This window comes from Trachurus japonicus, chromosome 18 (assembly GCF_045865225.1).
Source record: "Trachurus japonicus isolate A0001 chromosome 18, Traja_1.0".
Classification (NCBI taxonomy): Eukaryota; Metazoa; Chordata; class Actinopteri; order Carangiformes; family Carangidae; genus Trachurus; species Trachurus japonicus.
Genome location: NC_140924.1, coordinates 27,449,779 through 27,468,797, shown reverse-complemented (window position 1 = coordinate 27,468,797; position 19,019 = coordinate 27,449,779). Strand labels below are relative to the sequence as shown.

The 19,019-nt window shown below is 40.9% G+C and overlaps 1 protein-coding gene across 1 annotated transcript in view; it reads right to left on the bottom strand.

Moving 5' to 3' along the window:
- The window catches only part of dnah2 (dynein, axonemal, heavy chain 2), an 84,960-nt gene that overhangs the window by 50,206 nt on the left and 15,735 nt on the right, over nt 1-19,019 (bottom strand). Inside the window, exons 23-38 of the mRNA XM_085806196.1 lie at nt 18,654-18,828; nt 17,993-18,156; nt 17,463-17,624; nt 16,966-17,069; nt 14,980-15,136; nt 14,249-14,331; nt 13,718-13,898; nt 13,194-13,332; nt 11,913-12,130; nt 11,591-11,683; nt 11,337-11,462; nt 10,906-11,016; nt 10,401-10,589; nt 9,996-10,099; nt 9,650-9,839; nt 9,376-9,556 (exon numbers count right to left, since the gene is read on the bottom strand). Of these exons, the coding sequence (XP_085662322.1) occupies nt 9,376-9,556; nt 9,650-9,839; nt 9,996-10,099; nt 10,401-10,589; nt 10,906-11,016; nt 11,337-11,462; nt 11,591-11,683; nt 11,913-12,130; nt 13,194-13,332; nt 13,718-13,898; nt 14,249-14,331; nt 14,980-15,136; nt 16,966-17,069; nt 17,463-17,624; nt 17,993-18,156; nt 18,654-18,828 (2,377 nt within the window). The remainder of the gene's footprint in view (nt 1-9,375; nt 9,557-9,649; nt 9,840-9,995; nt 10,100-10,400; nt 10,590-10,905; nt 11,017-11,336; nt 11,463-11,590; nt 11,684-11,912; nt 12,131-13,193; nt 13,333-13,717; nt 13,899-14,248; nt 14,332-14,979; nt 15,137-16,965; nt 17,070-17,462; nt 17,625-17,992; nt 18,157-18,653; nt 18,829-19,019) is intronic.

The following is a 19,019-nucleotide window of genomic DNA, read 5'->3' as shown; positions in this document are numbered from 1 at the left end:
TTTGCCAACCCTAAGGTCACTGGTTCGAATCCAAGGGAAGAACTCTTGTTATGTTATGTTGAATTCTGCTCTCCTCCACCGCCTTCAATTGGTTACAGGTGTTTGTTATCTCCTTGATTACTCATACCAGTTTGCAGCACATCATCACATTACAATGAATGACAACAGTCTTGAAAGCAGTGTGCTCTCTGTAGCTGAGTGGCAGAGTAAAGGCTTAATGATCATAAGGTCATGGGTTCGATTCCTACCTCAGTCATTTCACATCATTGCTTGACTTTTGATTCCGATTATTCAGCTGTCATTGGACAGTCTTTGATTCCTGATAGTATAAAGCTCATTGTAACTCAGGTTCTCTGCACATTTACAAGCCTAATGTAACTTGAGTTCAGTGAGCTGGAGCCCAGCCCGAACTCACAAGACGGGCAGGCTTGCAGGCCTAGATGTGGTGTTGCACAGATGTGACAGTGACAGTTTCCTCATCATTAATCCTCATTATTATAGTAAATGAGGTTGCTCTTCAATATATTTCCAAATTTAAATAAAGGTTATAATAATAATTAAACCTGGGCTATCATCCTATCCTTCCTCGTTCATGTTGTGAGGACAGGACAAAGTCTCTTGGACATGAGAGGTGGGCAGGTGCTTCTCTTGCACTCCTTCACTCACCCACTCTTGATTGGCATATAAATGAATGTTAAATGAAAATAAAAACTAGTTTGGAAATAATACATACCGTACATGCAAAAATGCGAAATTTAAATAATATAGGTTAATATAAAGTATTTTCTATTCTATAGTGACTACAGCTGGCCAAAATTGGCCCCCAGCTTATCATGCCACACCTGTCATGTCTTAGATGTTATGAGTATTTCATGATACAATGTAGCCTAATAGTCTATATTGTTGTGTCTAGGGGTGTCCTCAACTCAGAATTGTGTTTATGCTGAATAGAAACTTCAAGTATTCATTGTGTGACCATGATATGATTACTTGTTTTGCAAAACATCAACAAGACATTATAACATCTGAACTGTTTATGATAGAGACGAGCTGTAAACATCATCTGAATTGTGAGATTATCTACTTTCCCAGGCTCCTTGAGTGGTGCCTCTATGACAAGGGACCGGGTGCGTGTAATCATGTGGTGCAGGAACAGATGCAGAAATTTTTCTGGTCTTCCATTTTTTTTAACAGATTGGCTATTTTACAATATACAGTCGGTCACAAAAGTTCTTCATATGGCTCAGAGTTGAAAGGCTTGGCAGCTCGGTGTAGCTGTCAAGGTATAATAGGTATAGCTCACCTGGTAGAGCAGCTTGCACTGTGAGCAAGGACTATGCTCCAGTCTGGGATCAAATCCCAGTGGAGAGTTTTACACTAAATGCGCTGAATCTGTAATTATACAATGTCCAGCTGTCAGCAACCGGGGGGTGGGGTGCGAGGAGGTGGCTGGGCGGGTGCAAAACAGTGCAGTCTCCGCCCACCCCCCCAGAGGTGAATTGCTAATGTGCATGGCTAATGAGCTGGTTTTAAAATGGCCGAAAAGGGTCGGGGGAGTGAGACTTTAAGCATCATTGAAAAATCTCACATTCATCAAAGTCTCAACCTCTACTTCATTGGAAGTGTTGGAATGGCCTAGTGGATAAGGTTCCTGCCATCCAATCACAAGGTCACAGGTTCAAATCCCACCTGAGCAGTCTTGTTAGTGTCAGCCACTTTGACCTTTAACCAATACCACTTGGTCTGGTCACAAGATCAAACTTGATAATGCATATGCGCCCCCACCTATTCTCTTTACCTCTTTCAATCTTGGTTTATGTTAACATGTTTCTTGTTTATACCACTGCACTAAGATTGATTTGCACTGGAACTACAGCTTTGGGCTAGTTAACTTCAGAGTGAGACAGAGTGCAGTTCATCAACAGACAACAGTCTCTGCAACTGTGTATACACTGGCCTAGAGGCAGAGTGAAAGTCTGCTGATCATGAAGTTGTGGGTTCGATACCTACCTTGGGCAACCATTTGTATGGTGATCACTGCTTGCACTATTTGCTAATTCTGCAACAGCGTTCAGCTGCTTTCAGCAGTCACACGCATTTCCATCAGGAAATGATACTTTATTGTTCTTCTGTTTGGCCATTTTCTTCCGCCTTTTTACGGTCTTCTTCTAGTCCTTCATACTTTGTGCTATTTCAACAATTCATATATCAAAACGTGCAGCTTTTTTTGAACTTTATCGGCATTACTTTTCTCTTTTTAACTATTTATACTTTTTCAAATATTTAACTTTTTCACAAAAAATCTCACATTCATCAAAGTCTCAACCTCTCTTCTTCACAACTCCACTGTAGTGTAGGGGTTAGGGTGTATGCTTGCCAACCCTAAGGTCACTGGTTCGAATCCAAGGGAAGAACTCTTGTTATGTTATGTTGAATTCTGCTCTCCTCCCCCGCCTTCAATTGGTTACAGGTGTTTGTTATCTCCTTGATTACTCATACCAGTTTGCAGCACATCATCACATTACGATGAATGACAACAGTCTTGAAAGCAGTGTGCTCTCTGTAGCCGAGTGGCAGAGTAAAGGTTTAGTGATCATATGGTCATGGGTTCGATTCCTGCCTCAGTCTTTTCACTTCATTGCTTGACTTTTGATTCCAATTATTCAGCTGTCATTGGACAGTCTTTGATTCCTCATAGTATAAAGCTCATTGTAACTCAGGTTCTCTGTGGCCATATGGTTAGTGCTCAGCCTGAAATTCACAGACATTTTCATTCTAAGTCATTCAAGCTTGACTCTCAAGCTTTCTTGATGTTGACAGTGTGCAGATCATTAACAGACAACAGTCTCTGCAACTGTGTGTGCACTGTGGCCTAGAGGCAGAGTGGAAGTCTAATGACCATGAGGATGTGGGTTCGATTCTGACCTTGGTCAAACATTTGTATGGTGATCACAGCTTGCACTATTTGCTAATTCTGCAACAGCGTTCAGTTGCTGTCAGCAGTCACACCATTTCCATTCTTGGAAATGCTTTTTCTAGTTATTTTTCCACTTCCGGCCAACTTTCGGTTCGCTACAAAATTATATATCAAAATGTGCGTCCTGATCGGGATCGGTGTGCTATTACTTTTCTCAACAGTGTACGAATTATTCGCGACGTAAGTCGCGATTTACTGCGCAAAATTTTTGCATGTAAGTCAATGGGACGGGCGGGAAAAAAAGAGCGAAAAAGACCAATCATTGGAGTTTAACAAAAGTCTACTGCTCAGGCATACTTTCATCTAGAGACTCCATTTAAACTTTAAACAGTAGACACAAGTCTTGTGTATTGTCGTATTACTCCACGTTTTGATAGGTCATATAGTTTTTGATCAATCCATGATCAATGACCATGATCATTTTTGGAGAAATTATGAGATTATAATGGGTGTGTATTGGACAGAATGTTCGTGTCAGAGTGCGTGACATCATCGGTTAGAGTGGGAGAGAGTGAAGAAACATTCTGTATTTTATCTGGATAAACTGTCAGCACGGCCACAATTTACACTCTACAGACATAATTTTTTCAGAATTTGTAAGACAAACTTGTTATCTCTCATGTCATGTGCTCAAAATATCAGAGAGACTTACAGAATTGACAGAATCAGCCTCTGAGTGCGGCCACGTCTGTCTCTGCTCCTCATTGAGTCCAATACAAATATTTTCTGAGAGAAGCAGAACGGCCTGATGTTTTAAAACTGCCAGCGTCGCCAAAATATTTACTGTAGAAACACCAAATCGTACCGAAATTTTCAGTAAGTCCTTAGAGCAACGTTGATCTGTGTTTTGTTCTGATAGGAGTTACCGTTTTGTCATGCTAGGCCTAATTGTGAGACCGGTGCAGAGGCAGAAAATGGCTCTTTTTCTCCACGTTTCTGTCTGTCTCAGCCTGCGGGGGCCCCTATCGCCGTGGTAACCTCTTTGATCCTCATAGTACAGCGGCTAAGCATGAAAATTGTGCACTTTTTGAAAGAAACATGAAACTTCTACCATAGTTAGTTTATGCCATGAGGTTTATTTTAAGATCGGGAGGGAAGTCAGATTTGACCTCTGAGGCCCGGGAGAGGTCAAATCCAAGATGGCCGCCAATAATATTCAAAAATGCCTATCGCTGGAACCAAACACAGTAGAAAAACACTTAAGGTGTCATTTCCCACTAATTTTTGGGTGCCCATTCTGTTGGTGATACCTTTGAGACCAATAGAATTCAAAAAAATGCATTTAGATCAATGTGGAGGTCAAATTATGCATACATAGGGAGGTGAACAGTGCAAAAAGGTAGTTTATTTCCAAAATAATAGCCTAACAGTGATGATGATGTTAATAATGATGATAATAGTGCCAATAATAATAATCATTATCATAATAAGTTCTTTTTTTTAACTGATTTATTATTAACTCATTGGCTGCCAGCCATTTTCAGAGCAGAGAGCTGCATACTGCCAGCCGTTTTAGAGCATTTTTTACAGACCCTTTCAAGACCCACAGAATATTGTGTTCATGTAAACATGTAAACACCAAAACTACCAAGAGTAAGAGTAGACTCTCTTCTTTCATTAGGAAAAAAAAGTTTGTTTCTACCTTTTTCCATTCTTTAGTAAACGGCAGTAGAACATTGGCTGGTTTTGCCAAAAACACCTGTTTTTGACCAGAACACATTCAAGAAAATGCATTTATGTAAAGGTGCAAATCTGCAATTTAATAATACTGTCGCCCTCCTCTTTCCGCGGAGAGAGGGGTGGTGTCCGACGCTGTGTGGAAGCATTGCGAAGGCCCATGGAGGGGAGTTGACACAATGTGCTTTCGCCCAGTACTCTGAATTAGAGTTCTCAATTTCAACCCAAACCCGTGTAAGGCCGATGGGTCGGGTTGGTTTGGCACGAGATGCTGTGTGTATCTCCAAAAAACCACAATCTTTTTGTGGCCGAAATTGAATCAGTTTCACCCACTGATGAGGTGCTGCTGCGTCACTGGCACCATCTGCTCTCGCTGCAAAGAAAGCATGTCACTTTTTTAGTTTAGTTTTCTTTTTTTTTGTTGGGCTGGGCTGGGTTTGGCCAGACAACTAATGCTGGTGTATCGAGCTCTGTCGGGTCCGGGCTTAAAACCCACGGGCCGGGTCAGGTCGGGTTGTAATTTTCAGGCCCGTTGAGAACTCTACTTTGAATGTCAAAGTGAAGAAATTTTATGAAGTGCAGGTAAACGGAGTAACTATTGGCACTTTTCCACAACACAGTCACGGCACGGCTCAGTAAAGGTGCTTTTCCATTACAGCTGAGTTCTCTAGTTCCTCCTCAGCAGGGGTGGGGGGATCGCAAGGCCACACTGTTTCTCTCTCTATTTTCGATCTTCTCGTCAGCTCCAAACTCACTTGTCTGTTCCTCGATTACGGACCACAGCGTGGTTTTCCACACAGCATCATTTAACTCGGGTGAAGGAATAACAACGGTCTCGGTACAGATGAATTCTCATGTCGGACATCGCGCTCACGACTCTTCCAGTGACAACGCTCTGCCCAATCAGTGGAAGGCAGTCGGCTGACGTCACATATTAGGTATGGCCGTTCCAGGATTGAGGACTACGGCCCTCTCCAGGAGCCGAGCTGGTCCTCAAAGGGATGAGGGACGGCCGCAAGGGTGGCTGGTGCCCTGAGGGGACCTCTACACGACGCTGGCTGGCCCTCTATAACGGGAACCCCGCCTGGCTGCATCCCACCGGCTGGCGGTCAGCTGGGGGCAGTTTGGGCTCGTAATGATTATAGAAGGTGGCGGACCAGCTGCTGATGCAGAAATGGGTCCGTATGGGCTGTATCATGTCGTAGTACTCACGATGGCGCCTGACGTGCAGGTAAACACGGAAAGCCGTATGACCCAGTAGCCAAATGCCTCGTCATCTAATTAGTGACACACATGAATGGATGAACGAGATTCCCACTGTCCCTACCTACTATCTAGCGAAACCCCCTGACAACCGGGTTTTGATTACAGCGAGTAGAGCCGTTGGTGACAGGGTTGGCGTGTGGCCGGATGGTGGTCCGCCGGTCCTCTCCAATCTCGCACCGCATGTTTGTGGAGAACCTGGTGCTAAATCACTTGCAGACGACCTGATTCTGGGTCAGGGTTTTGTACGTAGCAGAGCAGCTCCCTCGCTGCGATCTCTTGAAAGTCAGCCCATGATCCAAGCTTTTGTCGGTCTGAGGGCGTGGGCCCCCAGTTGGCAGTCCCCCTCATCCCTCACCGGTGGACTAGGGGCACGGTGGCAGCCCTCAGTCAGGCAAGGATAGAGGAGGAGGAGCACCAATTGGACCGGAGCCTGAGAGCCAGGGAGAGAGTAACAAGCGGCTGTGGTGTACTAGTGCCACGAACAGAACCGAGAGACAGTGTCTCTTTAACTCATTGGCTGCCATTGATGTCTATAGACATGTTGTTTCTGTTGTATATTAACTTCAAAGTCACTGTTCTGCTTGACATGTTTCTTTCCACAAAAAGCTTGTTTTCTCAGTGTTCTGAAAAACAGGTGTTTTTGGCGAAACCAGCCAATGTTCTACTGCCGTTTACTAAAGAATGGAAAAAGGTAGAAACAAACTTTTTTTTCCTAATGAAAGAAGAGAGTCTATTCTTTCTCTTGGTAGTTTTGGTGTTTACATGTTTACATGAACACAATATTCTGTGGGTCTTGAAAGATCTGTAAAAAATGCTCTAAAACGGCAGGCAGTATGCAGCTCTCTGCTCTGAAAATAGATGGCAGCCAGGGGCGGAGTGGCCATCGGGAGGACCGGGAGATTTCCCGGTCAGCCGGCAGCCAATAAACTCAAGTGAGCCGGCCCGCAAGCTGCCCTGCGTGGCCGTGTGTTGCTCACGAGTTAAAAGTAACATTTACTGCAAGCCCCGACGATAATCTCCAAGCTCTACCTCGACATTCATTTAGTAAGTCCAACCATTATTTGTACCCCTTCATGTCTCTCTACATTTCACTCATGGTTTGCGATAGTGAATCAGACTCTCATCAATCCAGCCTACTAAATGATTTTTGTTTAGCCTCCTGTCTTTATCTAATTATTTTTCTTCAATGTTACAGAACTTTCATGACCACAAAATATAAAATAACCAGCAATTTAATTTGTTTGTTTGTTCTTAAACTAATGTAGAATGGTGCAAAGCCTCATGGGAAATGCGTCAGCCTGTCACTGTGAAAGTTATCATTAAACTAGCGGCTACGGCTAAAAACAGATCGACTCACGGAAGCCAACCAGCAAACCTTATCAGTCCTGCCCGTGTGTTACGTTATCTACAAGTTATATTAATTTAACAAGACAACACAGTCCGTGCTTTACTGTGAGTGGGCCAGTGCGCGTCGGTACGCGGACCGCGGTACCGTTACGAGCCAGAACCTCTCACATCACAGCAGCAGCTACTCTGTCTTCTCCTTGGGCACCGAAGCATGTTGGTGAGTAGGACAAGACCCGAAACCGTGGCGTTTACAGCGCGCTGTCAGTAAAATCAATTTGCAGAGTAGAGTAGCCTAGTTGAGAGTGGGAAATAAAGGAGTAAACATGACTGGATGTAATGTTATGGTCAGCAGTGTTAAGTAGGCAAAATCTGCTTGGGAGGCACTAATTGCAGCTCTTTCACATTCTATATTTCTGTAATTTCTTTCTTTCTTTTTTTTTTAGCTAGATAAAAGTAATGTGTTAAAATGCACCAGAATATGGGAAATGGTGTAGCCTTTATAAAAAAAATTCGGGGGGAGGACCCCCAGACCCCCAATTAAGTTGTTTCACCCACATTTCCTTTTTGCTTCTGGCACTCATATATTTTGCCATATGGAATGACACATAGCGGGGGGGGGGGGTTGGTCCGATGGTGGGCCGGTGCGCCCCTGCTGGCAGCCAATGAGTTAATAATAAATCAGTTAAAAAAAAGAACTTATTATGATAATGATTATTATTATTGGCACTATTATCATCATTATTAACATCATCATCACTGTTAGGCTATTATTTTGGAAATAAACTACCTTTTTGCACCGTTCACCTCCCTATGTCTGCATTATTTGACCTCCACATTGATCTAAATGCATTTTCTTGAATTCTATTGGTCTCAAAGGTATCACCAACAGAATGGGCACCCAAAAATTAGTGGGAAATGACACCTTAAGTGTTTTTCTACTGTGTTTGGTTCCAGCGATAGGCATTTTTGAATATTATTGGCGGCCATCTTGGATTTGACCTCTCCCGGGCCTCAGAGGTCAAATCTGACTTCCCTCCCGATCTTAAAGTAAACCTCATGGTATAAACTAACTATGGTAGAAGTTTCATGTTTCTTTCAAAAAGTGCACAATTCCCCTTGATTTGAGGGCTTAACCGCTGTACTATCAGGCCAGAGCTCGTTAACTTCATAAACAATCCACCTGGCGCTCGTTTAAATGTTTATAAACACAGACACAGCTAAATCAGACTGACACAGGATGCAGCTACTAACTAACTATGTGTCAAGTCAGTCACACACACACACACACACAGACTCTAGAGCCAGCTTCATGTGATTACAGTCACACACACACACACACACACACACACAGACTCTAGAGCCAGCTTCATGTGATTACAGTCACACACACACAAACACACACACACCTTCATGTGATTAAAACACAGTTAACGTGCAACAGAATTTAAACTTAAACCATGATTTAATCTGGTTTTAAAGTTAAACCTTGTTGGTGTCACACACACACACACACACACACAAACACACATGCACACACACACACACACACACACACACACACACACACACACACACACACACACACACAGTTAACCTAATGTGGTTACAGCTCCTCCATATCAGTGCTTATAGAAAGATGATCATGTGTCTGTCTGATCAGCTCTGTCTTGACCTTAAGATCGTGGGTTTGATTCCCATGTTGACAGAGATGGCACAACCCGCAGTAGCTCCCGTGGCCCATTCAAAATTTCCCGAGAGGAAATTTTCTAGTTATTTTATCTTATTTATTTTATTTTTTTACATTGTCGTTTACATGATCGAAATAAAGATATCAATCAATCAATCAATCAATCAATCAATCAATCAATCAATCAATCAATCAATCAATCAATCAATCAATCAATCAATCAATCAATCAATCAATCAATCAATCAATCAATCAAACCTATAAAATGTTTTTTTTTTAAAAATCTATTTAAAACCTGTGAAACAAGGAGCACAATCCATTTTTCTCTATTGGTTTACATGCATTCCAGTGCAAATTTTTCCACTAAGATATAGCAACATAAAATGCAGTGTACACATTTGCACTTTTGTTATTGACTTACCAGGATTCATAGTGATAAAGATGCCACAGGACCACACCAGACGTATGTGATGTCCCTCAAAATGGAACTTAGACAGTCCAGATGAGAGGGCAGACAGGATGGAGAGGATCTGCTGGGCCACCACCGACAGCACCTCGATGTTGATTCGGTTGAACTCATCAAAGCAGCCCCATGCTCCTGTCTGTTCAGGGGGCACACAATTAAATTCATACAAAATTAAGAGATGCAGAGGATAAAATTACATCATTGTCACCAAACTGCCCTTCCCTCCTACCTGTGCCAGGCCAGAGTACATGCGTCCCATGGATTTGTAGTCAAGTCCTTCACAGCAGTTGACTACAATGACATACATGCCAAGAGCTTTCCCTAAGTCTTTTACTGTCTCTGTCTTCCCAGTACCAGCTGGTCCTTTAGGAGAGCCCCCTCGGTGCAGATGGAGTGCTGTGGTCAGGGTCATGTAACACCTGTATCATGTAACACATAACACAAACAGTCATACCTAATGTAAGAATTAAACATACATTTAAAATTTTTGGATACAAAAAATATAAATACATAGATTTATCACAAATGTTGAAATGTGTTAAGTGCTGCACTAATGATTAATGATTGATCGTGACCTGTCAGTTAGTGGAGTAATCACCAGCCGTCCAGAGTTGCCCAGGTATTCATAGCCATACTTGAAACGTGTGTTGGTTTGTCGTATTATGCAATCATTCAAATCCTGTTCGTAGAATAAAAAAACAACACCACAGGGATGTTAAGTGGGAATTTTTATTGGCCTCCAGCAAAACTGATAAACTGGTGGAGTGATGGAGAAAGAAACGCAGCTAATATGAAAAATGCTGTGAAACAGTAGGTTACTACAGAAATATATGACTGTCCTGTAAGTGCCATGGAAACAGCTAAATGTGCAAAATCATCACATCTAAAAAGTGATGGATGAATAAGGCAAGTGATATCACTTTCTTTATTTTCATAATATAACTGTCTTTTGCTTTTACTTGTTTACACTCGGAGCATACCTTGTCCCAGTACAGTCGCAGCTGGCAGAGCCACTCAAAGGCGTTGACATCATTGCAGCCAGCCTTAGCCAGCTTGTCAATGACATCACGATTATGAACCTCCACTGTGACCAGTGCTACGATCTTCAGACGGAGGACTTTGGACAGGTTGCCACGGATTGCCTCTGAATAGCACTTCAGCATGGACACCTGACAAACAACAGTTACAGTTACAGAAGAGGTTCAAAGTTTTTGTCAAAGTTGTTTAACAGTGAAAATCTTTATCTTGTCTATCCATGGTATTCACTAACCATTGGATTCACATAAATTCTACACTGTGACACACACAAAGGAAATATTTACATGCATAAAATCATCAGACCAGATACAGGACTGTAAGCCTGCTGTATGGAGACCTACTGGTAAGTAAATAAATGATCACAGAGTTCACATAAAAAATACAATGTCCTATTTTCACATGGGTTCCATAAAAGATTAGTTTGAAAGAAGAAAAAGTCAATCAAACCTGCTTCTTCTTCAGAGACTTTAGAGAGGACTTGCCAGCTTTCTCCTTGTTGGTAATAAGAGATTTTGTGACATCAGTGGTCCACTGAATCTGACTGGCTGTGATTATCATCTAAAACAGGAAGAATAAACATTTAAGAGAAATGAGTAATTGAGTTTGCAGAGACTATTTTAACTGTAAAATATTACTTAATTATACCATATTCTAAATGTAATGTTGTTGTTGAGGACATACACTTTGTGTACCTTTAAGAAATGTATTCCCTCAAAAGACCAATGACATGGATTTAGTACAACGAGAACATTGAATTCCCATATCTTAATTTTTTTGTGTGAATCGTTTGTCTATCTAAATTAAATGAAATAAAATGAATCATCGGAGACAGTAAGCCAAGAGCATGTCACTGCAAGGAAAAGCAAAGATAAATGCACCTGTCCTGGCCAGTCTTTGAGCCATTTGTCTCTCTGTTGTGTCATCCTCTTCAGAGCAATAAGGCACTCCCTCAGACTGTCCTTCAGTGTGATACGCATGGCCTTCTCAACATCACACAGCCATAACTGCATGCACACAAAACAAAGCGCTATTGTATTTATCATCACCAGTGTTATTATGGAATGACTCTGATTCATTGTCAATAACACCTTTATCACCACAATTACAGTCATACTCATCATCACTGCTGTACCTCCACAGGTTTGTTCAGGCGCACTTGCTGGTAGAACGGAATATACTCGCCATCAGCAGAGAACATCCCATGGGCGTCATGTGAGAAGCCCATCTACAGGAGACATACATACATACATTACATACATTACATATTGGCAGCGTTCTGAATGTACTGAACCATTCCAATCTACATCCATATAATCTAAAAACTATAAAATAAAACTGCATATTGTAAGTCATGATAAACATCATTAAGTCATCTCACTATAACTAAAACTGCCTAATGTTACTTTCACTGGCTACTGAATAAATGTGTGCCTTTGATTAACCAGTTTCCCTGCCTTTTCAATGGTCAAGCTCTTGATGTTGTCGAAACACTTCTTCAGATGAGGCTGCATGGCTTGTGGGTTCTGTGACTGCCCCAGGATCTCAAGCACATCATCATTGGACAGGAAGTAGAATCTTGGGAAGATCTGCCTCTTGGTCTCAAGGTACATGTCCAAGGCCTTCTGGATCTCCTCCAGCTTGGCACTCATCTCTGACAGCTTCTCGGGCAAACCTGGACGACAGGGAGGGAGAGGCTGACTGTAAGCTTCACTCAATTCTAAATATTGTTTTTATTCATATAATTACAATGAAAAAATATTTTTTGTTATTTTATTATGAGGACAAACTTCCTCATTGCAGTTTGTTTCTTAATGCACAACATTTTTCAAAACTATTCTTCAACCACATAGGATTTTCTTAACTCCAAAGTCCAACAAACATTAAATCTAAAGACATGTTTCTGAACAGTTGTATACCTGTCAGATATGGCTAAAGCTCAACAAAAGAATTAAAAACTTATATTAGACATGGGTGATGTGTACAATAAATGATTCTTATGTAATAGAGAATCATTATCATGTGAGTATTATTAGTCACATTCATTTATCCTCGAAGGGTGCATCTGTATTGGCTGTGGGGAGCAGTTTAGATTTAGCAGGTTTAGTTAAATTTAAGTTTCTAGTTTCTAGACCAGAGCCAGTGTGGGAATGTGCCTCTATCTTTAAAATACCAAGTATCCTGTTGAGTGGGTTTGTTTATGTTGGTGCATTACAAGAGTCCATTAATTCTCTAGCTTGATAATTAGTATGGTGTTCAATATTTACAACAATACATCAGTGCAACCACAGGTACATGAATCAGCCTTTTGATGTTTAAAGTTATTTTTTGAAGCAAATGTGCCAGTGGCATCCTGAAAAATTCAGAGTGGAGACAGCCATGTTGTCACCACAAGGTGGCTCCTTTTTCTGGAAGCAGACATGCTTTTGTTAAAAGGATTGCTATTTCTGTGCAGTGAGCTCCTGTGAGAGTAAAGCCTTTAACTGCAGTGATTCTTTATCATCTATGACATTCCTACCCGAGCTATCACTGTACAAACCTTGCCAGTATTATTTGTAGTATCACAGCTACATTGAACTGTACTTGGCCAACACCCTCCGGATAAACTACCTGTCTGCACCTATTTTACACTAACACAGGCCTTGAATTCCTTCAACAAATGCTTAAATCTGACTGTCTGACTCTACGAGCAGTTAAGTTTTTAAGCTCTTAAAAGAAGTATTAGTATTTTGAAATACCAGGGTGGTGTGTTCCCTTTAATGCGTTGTTATCCTCATTAAGTCGGCTCATGATGATTTTCCAACTAACACTGACATCTTCAAACTCTTTACACTCCTCAGGCAGCTGCTCTCTGATGTCCTTTCCCTGAAATATGTTCTGGGGAGATGAAGAAAAGAAAAAAGAGTGACACAGAATGACAGAGGTGAGGTAGCAGGAAGAAGTTGATATTCATAAAACAAAGGTGAGCTCATCAGTAGGACTCATTGACATGATACTTAAAAGACTGAATTTTCAGTCGGATGGCCTTCCTTCAAGTGCAGAAATGTTTTATACAAAGAAAAGCAACAGTTCAAAAATACTTTGCTAAATTTGCATTGAAAATCCAACAATTAATCATCACCAAAAATGAGCCACAACAGGTTATCAATGAGTGATCCATCAAATGATGAATATTCGCAAAACCATACAAAAATGAAAAGCGCACCCTAAAATAATAAACTTCCACATACAACTAATAATCTTATGATGTAGTATTGAGTACCTCCAGATAAATCCACTGACGTTGCACAGTGAGGATCATCTCAATGACTTCCATCACTTGGGACAGCCGGCGCTCCCAGGAGTCCACCTCCCGCTCAAATGCTCTGACAAACCGAGATGCCTTCATTGTAGACAGAATAACCTGGTTGTCCTCCAGGGCCTGGAACACCTCCTCTGTGCTCCTGTGGGACACAGGTAGGGAGAATTGGACATGATGTTAAGGATCACAACAGTGACACATATTCACAGAGGTAAAAGCAAAAAGGTTTTATTTCACATTGGTGGCAGCTTTTGAAGGAGCAGTTATTGTTGCATTTTGTGTAAATTTAAAGGAAGCCTCTGTTTTTATGCATAATCATTAGATTTGATACAATAATGTAACATTAAGTCAAACAATATGAAAAAGAAGGTTGCACAGAGGCTTTGAGCTTAAGTATGACCATAAATTAAAGAGTTTGAGGCTGGATTTTGTGCAAGTTATAACTTCTTGAAGCTCCCGCCCAATCCTACATTTGAAGGCTTCCGTCCTCACCTCAGTCGGTAGTGGCCTTCATCTTTGTGAGGTCCTATGTCCAAGAATGTTTCCTCCCATGTCTTGGTAATACTCTCCAAATTCTTGAGCACCAAAAAACAAAGACTTGTGTTATCAGAGTCAGTACTGATGGCTGGCAAAATGAATGGGCAACATTTTATTCCTACCTTCATGATATATTGTTTTTATTACTAGATAATCAATAGAGGTAAACCATCAATCATAGCCTCGAGTTCTGTGGCAATATTTGTATTTCAAAAGGGATAATTTCATCAGTAATAGAAATAAGACAAATTAATAATTATTCAGAACTAGCAGACTTCAAATAAACCTCATCACATAACTGCACCATTCAGGTTCTCCTAGTGTGCCAAGAATGCAGTCCCAGTTTCTAATTGTACAATTACCTGCTTTTAGTGAATCTGCTGCTAATTACAGGCAGACTGTGAGTACAAATTGAACTGCACAAATTGAAAGGCACAGCAGATATCTGCACTGTGGTTCCACATGCATGATTATGACCATAAAACGGAAATCGCTGTTCCATGTCCTAGTTGTGCAGCAAGAGTGAAGGCAGAGTGGAATAAAGCTAGATCACTACACTTCCCATTCTGTTGATTTTGTTTCCTCTGGTTAGAATGTTTGACAAAAGAAATGAAAAAAAAAAACAAAAAAAAAAACAGCTCTCTAGGCATGACTTTATATTTATGGAAGAAGACTGTTCTATAGACCTGTTCTATGGAGAGTTCCTTGCAGGCGGCTCCAGTGATCTCATAGATCTGATCAGCGTACTTGTCAAGCTCCAGAGATATGATCTTCTCCAGGGTGAATTCAGCACTGGCTGGATCAAAGGAGCTCTGCAGCACCTCACAGATCTGAGTCCAGTGCCTGAAAGACATTTGGTATTGAAAGTATAGTAAATCTTATTCTCCCACCTACACATTACATTGCAAGTCACCCATCTGTGTCAAAGGGTCTTACAGTTTGTACAACATGGTACCATTTACATTTAGTTCAAAAAATGTAAGAAACAGCACTCCAAGTTTAAACATTTATTAGCCACCCAGACGTTTTGGGTCTAGCCCTTCCTCACTGTGATCTGGCAAACAATACAAAGCACCCACAGGTGCCCTTAATTATAAACCAATCAAGACTGACGCAGCTTGTCCATCACCACAGTAAAAGTCATGAGTGTCAGAGGCACATGAAACACAATGGAAAAATCATGGAAAGTGGACAAGCTGTGTCAGTCTTGATTGGTTTATAATTAAGGGCACCTGTGAGTGCTTTGTATTGTTTGCCAGATCACAGTGAGGAAGGGCTAGACCCAAAATGTCTGGGTGGCTAAAAAATCTTTAAACTTGGAGTGCTGTTTCTTTCATTTTTGAACTTTATATCTCATTAGGAATTCAGCACCCAGTTTTTGTTTTTGTTGATGTGAGTTGAGCCCGTTGTCTGCCATTTATAATAAACCATTTATCTTTAGACCATTCATCTTTAGCAAACATATGCTTGATACATGTTAATACTGGTGTCAATACTGTATATGCAGTCGGAGTAAGAATTACATTTTACTACCTGAACATTTTAATTAAATGCTAAACTTGATGAAGAACTGAAGGACATACTAAACACTGCCACTGGTGATGAGCGGCGTCCCTAGCAATGGTCTGGGCATTATACAGAAATAACAGACTGTAGAACGTAGTGATTGATTAGAGCAGCATTCAAGAGCCGTGTAATAACCAGAGTTAATGTTAGCGAGCTAAAATGGATGTGACAAAGTTGGTGTTGTTTATTAGCATGCTGTCAGCTGTATTTGGTTATCATACGCAGTTGCTTATCTACAGAAGCGCCTGGACAAGCAGCGAAGGAGACTTCACGGTTGCGTGTGTATGGAGTATTTTTATTACACTGCTCGTGTAGACGCGGAATTTTATTTAACAAAACTTTGTTTTCAAAAATACCCGTGTTCGTGTGGACAAGGCCTAAGACGCTTGTAGAATTCCCAATGAATAGAGAGATATCTTGGGATGATGACAGATGTACCACTGTACCCTGAACTCAGTACAGAATCATAGTGACTGGCATAACTGAAAACTGGTACTCAAAGGGAGGGAGAACAAAACAGAGAGGGACGAGACAGCAGAATCAGTGCCAGCTAACACTACTGTGCCTTCTTCTCCATTTAATTACAGTAACAGTGTTCTCACTCAGGTAAAATGTACCCATTATACCCTTTGATGTTTCACTACCTTCAAACTATTGTAACAACCAGTGTGAAGTGGTCGTAGGTGTTTGCTTCTCTCTTTCTGTTCACCCTTGCTTGTTGAATGCAGCAGCGAGTCTGAGTGTGTATATTTATTACCCATGCACCAGGACTGCTGCCTCCAAAAGCTAAATCAGTAATGACATACATGACCCATTAATGTCACCCACTCATCCTTGCTCAGCTTAGGTTTCCTCCAGTTTCAGGTTGTGCCTGATCCTGTCAATTGACATTCTGTTGGAACAATTTAGACAAAATGCACAGGACAAGGCAAGACAGGATGCTGGTTTGCAAAAAAAAAAAAAAAGTTTTGGTTTTTCCTTAGTGATGGTACTACCTCATATTGAGAACAGAAGTCTCCTCTGGGAATTAAGTCAGCAGAAAACAAAAACCCTGTAACATGCTTAATAACAATCTTAATAACAATCTCTAAATGATTTGGCAGTACCTGTCTCTCATGGCTGGGTTCCTCATGTCAGAAATGAGAGGGATGATCAGCTTGAACTGGTCAATCTTGCTCTTAGAGAATTCTACTATGTCCCAATCCTTATCCTGCAATCAAAGGACACATCGTCAGGACTGTGTAATGTAGATATGAGAGTGGCTGACAGGTTCATCTCAGGGGGAAAGTGATATAAGGAATGAAATTAACTGTAGTGTGTAGCAGATAGCTCTGTAGGTCTGAGGCTGGAAATAGAATCCCCTATGAGACTGTTAACTTCACATCCATGGAAAAAAAAAAAAAAATCTTTCTCTATTCTTCTTCTTGAGACCATGGCTTAAGTAGTTTCTAGAACATGAAGTACTGATTAAATGTACTGTTTAGCTAAACATGTATAATGTATCTGTGTGAAACAAAATGTATAGACACAGGTTAATATATGATAGCTAAACCATGACAGCCACCCTGATGCAGAAAGCCAAACTGACTGTGGCAGAACTGACCTTTAGTTCTCTCTTGAGTTTGTGGAGTTTTTTGAACATTTCCTGTGATGTGCTCTCCAGGTCGTCCGTCTGCAGTCTGGTAAACTGACTGACCTTCCAGATGTTCCAACTGGCATTCCATTCCTGTGTGATCTCCCAGACCTCCTGCAGGTGGTCTATGTCCTATATAACACATTAAGACACAAGCAAATGTGTCCTTAATTATTACATGCTCCTTGCATTGTTGTAAGAGGGAAAAAAACATTTAAATGTTCTGCAACAAAAACTACTTCTTTTATGTACATCCAAACATCCTGGCTTTCAGTTCAGCCTGGGATCTTTGGTGTATGTTAACTCTTATCACATGTTCTGTCACTTTTCTTCAACTGTAATTGATCAAATATCAAATTTTCCCACAATTGCACCCAATATATTCAAACTGCATCCACACATGATGAGCCAGTTGCAACCTCAGAATTATTGTCACATTATGTTGTGGTCAGTATACAGTATACAGATGGCAAGACAAATGATAGGACTATGAGTCAAACCTTCTCCAGCATGCGGATGCTTTTGTTGGAGGGCTGTTCTATTTTGAAAAAGCCCAGTCCATGAAGGATGGCACTCTCTTCCTGTTTCAGAGTCTCCAGTTGGCTGCGATGTTCTGCTATTTCCTTTAAGGCCAACTCAGTGGTCAGTGTACTGTGGAATGGACCTGGATAGGAAAAATATAGGGATATAAAGAAACATGGAGAAAAAAAAAACACAAAGATCTTTTAGTTTAATATGTAATACCTAGAGACAAATTTTAATTACACAGGATTGAAGATTTTTGCATGCAAACTTAGCAAACTCACAAATGAACTACTATCTTTTTAACTGTTTACAATAAATGTCACAATATAAAGTAACTTGCTATTTTGTGTAAAATTACATGGTATATTATGAAAGATCAGAAAACAAATAGAGTTGGTGGAGATGAGTGAAAACATGCTGATGTGGTGGGAAAATAGTCAAGATGTGTCTTGATATTGAAATGAGCAGCCACACAGTCAGAATATGGTTGGGTAAGAAAGGATTACATACAGGCTGCAGGTTCTACAGAGGGTTTGTATAGACTGGTAATGGCTGCTTTGGGACAGACAGAGACGGAGCAACAGATAATGATAATGTATGAGTGAGTGACAGAGAGTAGGAGAGAAAGTGTGTGACCTGTGTTGTTGAATTCCTGCTCAGCTGTCTGGATCTTCTTCTTGAATTCTTCAGAGGACAGGAGGAGGCTGTTCTTAAATTTCTCCTTGTGCTTCTGTAGCATGATGTTACTGTCAATAAGCACTTGCTGGAACCACACCCACTCCTCATGAAGCACTTCACGCATTTCTTGCACCTGTGGATCGATGAAATGGTCTGTCTATTTTGAGCGAGCAAGCGTAAAATATCTCTGTTTACATACCTGCATTGTATTGTATCATTGTATCCAGAAACACAAAAATATGTAGATGTACTTTAACACATAAATATTGAGAGCAATAGTGAGCACAATTTTTAAATGAATATCTGGAGAGAAAACTTGAGATG